Source organism: Cydia amplana, chromosome 1 (genome assembly GCF_948474715.1).
Source record: "Cydia amplana chromosome 1, ilCydAmpl1.1, whole genome shotgun sequence".
Classification (NCBI taxonomy): Eukaryota; Metazoa; Arthropoda; class Insecta; order Lepidoptera; family Tortricidae; genus Cydia; species Cydia amplana.
This window is the reverse complement of record NC_086069.1, coordinates 15,036,310-15,040,110: the sequence shown is the minus strand read 5'-3', so window position 1 is coordinate 15,040,110 and position 3,801 is coordinate 15,036,310. Positions and strand designations below refer to the sequence as shown.

Below are 3,801 nucleotides of genomic sequence, written 5' to 3'. Positions count from 1 at the left end.
ATATATATATATATATATATATATATGTATATGTGTATATGTATATATATATAAATATATATATATATATATAAATATTTTGGGATCTCGGAAACGGCTCTAACGATTTGGATGAAATTTGACATATGGGGGTTTTTGGGGGCGAAAAATCGATCTAACTAGGTCTTATCTCTGAGAAAACGCGCATTTTTGAGTTTTTATGTGTTTTCCGAGCAAAGCTCGGTCTCCCAGATATTTCTTCTTCCTCGCGTTATCCCGACATTTTTGCCACGGCTCATGGGAGCCAGGGGTCCGCTTGACAACTAATCCCATGATTTGACGTAGGCACTAGTTTTTACGAAAGCGACTGCCATCTGACCTTCCAACCCAGAGGGGAAACTAAGCCTTATTGGGATTAGTCCGGTTTCCTCACGATGTTTTCCTTCACCGAACGGTGACGGTACTGCACCTTAAAAAAACAATCGCGATTTTGTAAGCTTTTCCCTCTCTCCCCTCCTTCCATTTTCAAATACAAACATAAGCACAGGACAGGAGCGTATGGCATCGTCTCACGAAGGCCCTCTGAGCTTTGTACCAATGGGGTACCTACCGTAGGACGACAACATAATTAAATCTAATTATAATTAATATTAATTATAATCATAATTCTGTCTATAATATGTCCCACTATTGTACAAGGAATTCCTTTCACGCACAAAACGAATTGTGCTTTAGTCCCCACGCTGCATATAAGTACATAGGTAGCTAAACTGTCATTCAATAGAATTTGCTAACTATGTAAACAAACCGCCATACTAAAATTGACACTGAATGTCAATTCACTAGTAACTTTTGTTTACATAGTTAGCAAGTTCTATTGAATGACACTTTATAGGAAGCGGGTTGGAGACTTCACATACACGTTTAAATTGTTCTGCGTAGGTATGTATGCAGGTTTCCTCACAGTGCAATGCAATTTACTTCCGATATATTAAGTATATCTGCGGTCCTAAAATAAAACGCAATTAGCAAACACCAGCTAATTGCTAGTTTTAAAGCTTCGACTACGACATTTTCTGTTCCCTTTCAATAGTTTCAATAGTTTGGTAGACGTTAGGATAAATACCCAATAGGTAGATAGGTACATCCACAATTGACAGATAAAATTGTTATTTATTTTAAGACTAGCTTTTGCCCGCGACTTCGTCTGCGTGGAATTAGTTCTAGCAGTTAAAGTATAGCGCCTGGATAAAATCTAATAGCAATAATCTTGAGAATAATGATTTATTGCTTAGGCCTACACCAATTAACAGGCAATTCATTTATACACCCTCTTTATGGATGACTTACGACATAAAAACCATCCTATGTCCTTCCCCGGGACTCAAACTATCTCTATGCCAAATTTCAACGAAATCGTGCACCAGCGCCGGTGCTACACCGCGCGAGCGGGACACTTCCTATCGACAAAGTTTGTTATGCAGTTGTTGTTAAGTCCCCGTACAAAAGAACTTCACCCCTTTAAGGAATGATTTCTGGGGTAAAAAGTATCCTATGTCCTTCCTCGGGACTCAAACAATCTCTATGCCAATTTTCATCTAAATCGGTTCAGCGGTTTAAGCGTGAAGAGGTAACAGACAGACAGACAGACTTCCTTTTATAATATTAGTACAAGTGTATATAATGGAAGTATGGATTATTGTAAAGTAGGTAATATATATACCTACCCAGGTATCAGGTATTGGCTATTGTACCTACCTATTTACAGATGTTGCTAGTATGTTATGTTATGTTATGACATGCTAGTTATGACACTATTATGGACTTGTGAAAGAGCCCTAGAGGCCTACTAACAGAATAAAATATTGAATTTGAATCATTTCATCAACTATTTACCTACTCGGTACACATACATATCCTGTCCTTTAAATTGGAAAAAATGTTTGCTATGATTTTTTAATTCACTTGATTTCAGGAGCCAATTCTTAACGAAAAGACGAAGGAAAGGGGCAATTTACATCTTCAGCAAATTTGGACACACTCAGTTTGCTTTGGCCCTTTTAATTATGGGGATCCACTGTGACATCAATTTGCGTAAATCATCCGATGGAAACTTTGTTACTGGAGGCACAGTATCAGGCGTCGCTAGGTATACTCTAGACGAAGAAATAGTTTGTACAAAGGTTTCAATTTCATTAAACGGTAAAGGGTATCTAGAAGTACACAATACTAGGAAGAAAGATGAAGCAGACGGATTAATAAAAGATGAAGAAGAATATTTAAATGAAGATATTACACTTCTGGATGACCAAACTGGGCAGGTTGTCCCCATTGACACTTATGATACACAGTTCCACTTTGAACTGCCACTGGGTATACCACCGACACTCGACTTTGTTAAAAGTTCTGGCAGTCATACAGTGCGATGCAAGATTGTTTATTATTTACAATTAACATTTGAAAGTCCTGCAGGTTGTAAGCGTTTTAGTGCAACAATTAATGTTATACCGGGCGTTAATCCGAAGTTGTCGACAGAACCAAGGATTTACGACAAGCAGAGGAAACTAATACAATTATTAAGGGACAGCTTTGTTACTCTTAAAGCTACAATTAACAATCCTGTAGTAACGCCCTGCAATAAAGCTGATTTAGTGTACGAAATATTTAATGATACTAATGTTAATTTTAAATGCATGGAAAGCAAATTAGTGGAAGTAATATCTTTACCAAGCGGATATTACGATTCGACTTTTGCTTATGAAATAGTTACTGATATAAAGACGGCAGGAGTGAGAAGCGGCGAAACTCAAACTATCAATGTAGAAGTACCAATACCTAAAGACGTCCACTCTATTGAACATTCCCAACTTATTTCTCGGGATTATTTTGTGAAGATAACTGTCTATCTACCACTGCCGTACCGTAATGTCACTCTGAAGGTACCGCTGCAAATAGCAGGTGTTTCTAAAGAAAATATAATGGATGATGATGATGAAGTGCTCACCCTTTGGGAAGCAATGAATGAAGATGACATTCAACCTGATCAATATTCATAAAATGTAACTACTGTGAGTCAGTAATAAAGACAATCATTTTTTAATGTGCAAGTAATCATTTCTCCTAAATAAATTAAAAATCAGCCAACAACGCTATCAGCCTACCAATTACAAAGTACAAATAAGTACAAAGCACCCTAGTCATATATGAGCTAGTATTGTTCTGCTCCTCCTCTTTATCCGGTTGACTTTGTTTAGGAACCTCTGTCAGCTCGGCTACGGGACCCCAAGATTCGTATAGACATTAGTTTATTTATAGCGAATGATAAGTGGTATATGTATGTGTTGATATATAGGTATATATCAAACGATCTTCGACTTCCACTGCATACCCAACATAAACACTAAAATTGGTGTGCGCTGCATGTACTTGTAGCGACGCGACGAAATCGCGGAGTGAACGCCTGCCTCTACACTACACAGACTGATTGCAACTCTGGCATTGGCCAGAGTTCAGAAGTGCTACATAAAAGCATAAGCATAAAATTCCATGACAATATGACAATTATAGTGGCGCTTCCATAATAAAAATCTTGCAGTTTATAAATGTCTAAAACATAATATGTAGTTACCTATGTCTGTGTTTAAAACTTGTCTGTTTATAATTTATCCACCAATTGTTTTGGTCCTTGGAAAAACCTCTATAGAGAGGATGGATTTTCGTAACCTTTTTTATCTATTTGTTTACCAACATTTTGTGATCATTTACCTATATAAATATGTAAACGTGCAAACTATGGCGGGTAGCGCTTGTAAATCCCAAGTC

General features: G+C 37.2%; 1 protein-coding gene across 1 annotated transcript; it reads left to right on the top strand.

The window, feature by feature from the left end:
* Positions 1–2,045: 2,045 nt before the first annotated feature.
* On the top strand, positions 2,046–3,079 carry LOC134653791 (uncharacterized). The gene has a single exon (XM_063509161.1). The coding sequence runs from the start codon at positions 2,046–2,048 to the stop codon at positions 3,033–3,035; it is 990 nt and encodes a 329-aa protein (XP_063365231.1). The 3' UTR covers positions 3,036–3,079.
* The last annotated feature ends 722 nt before the right edge of the window (positions 3,080–3,801 follow it).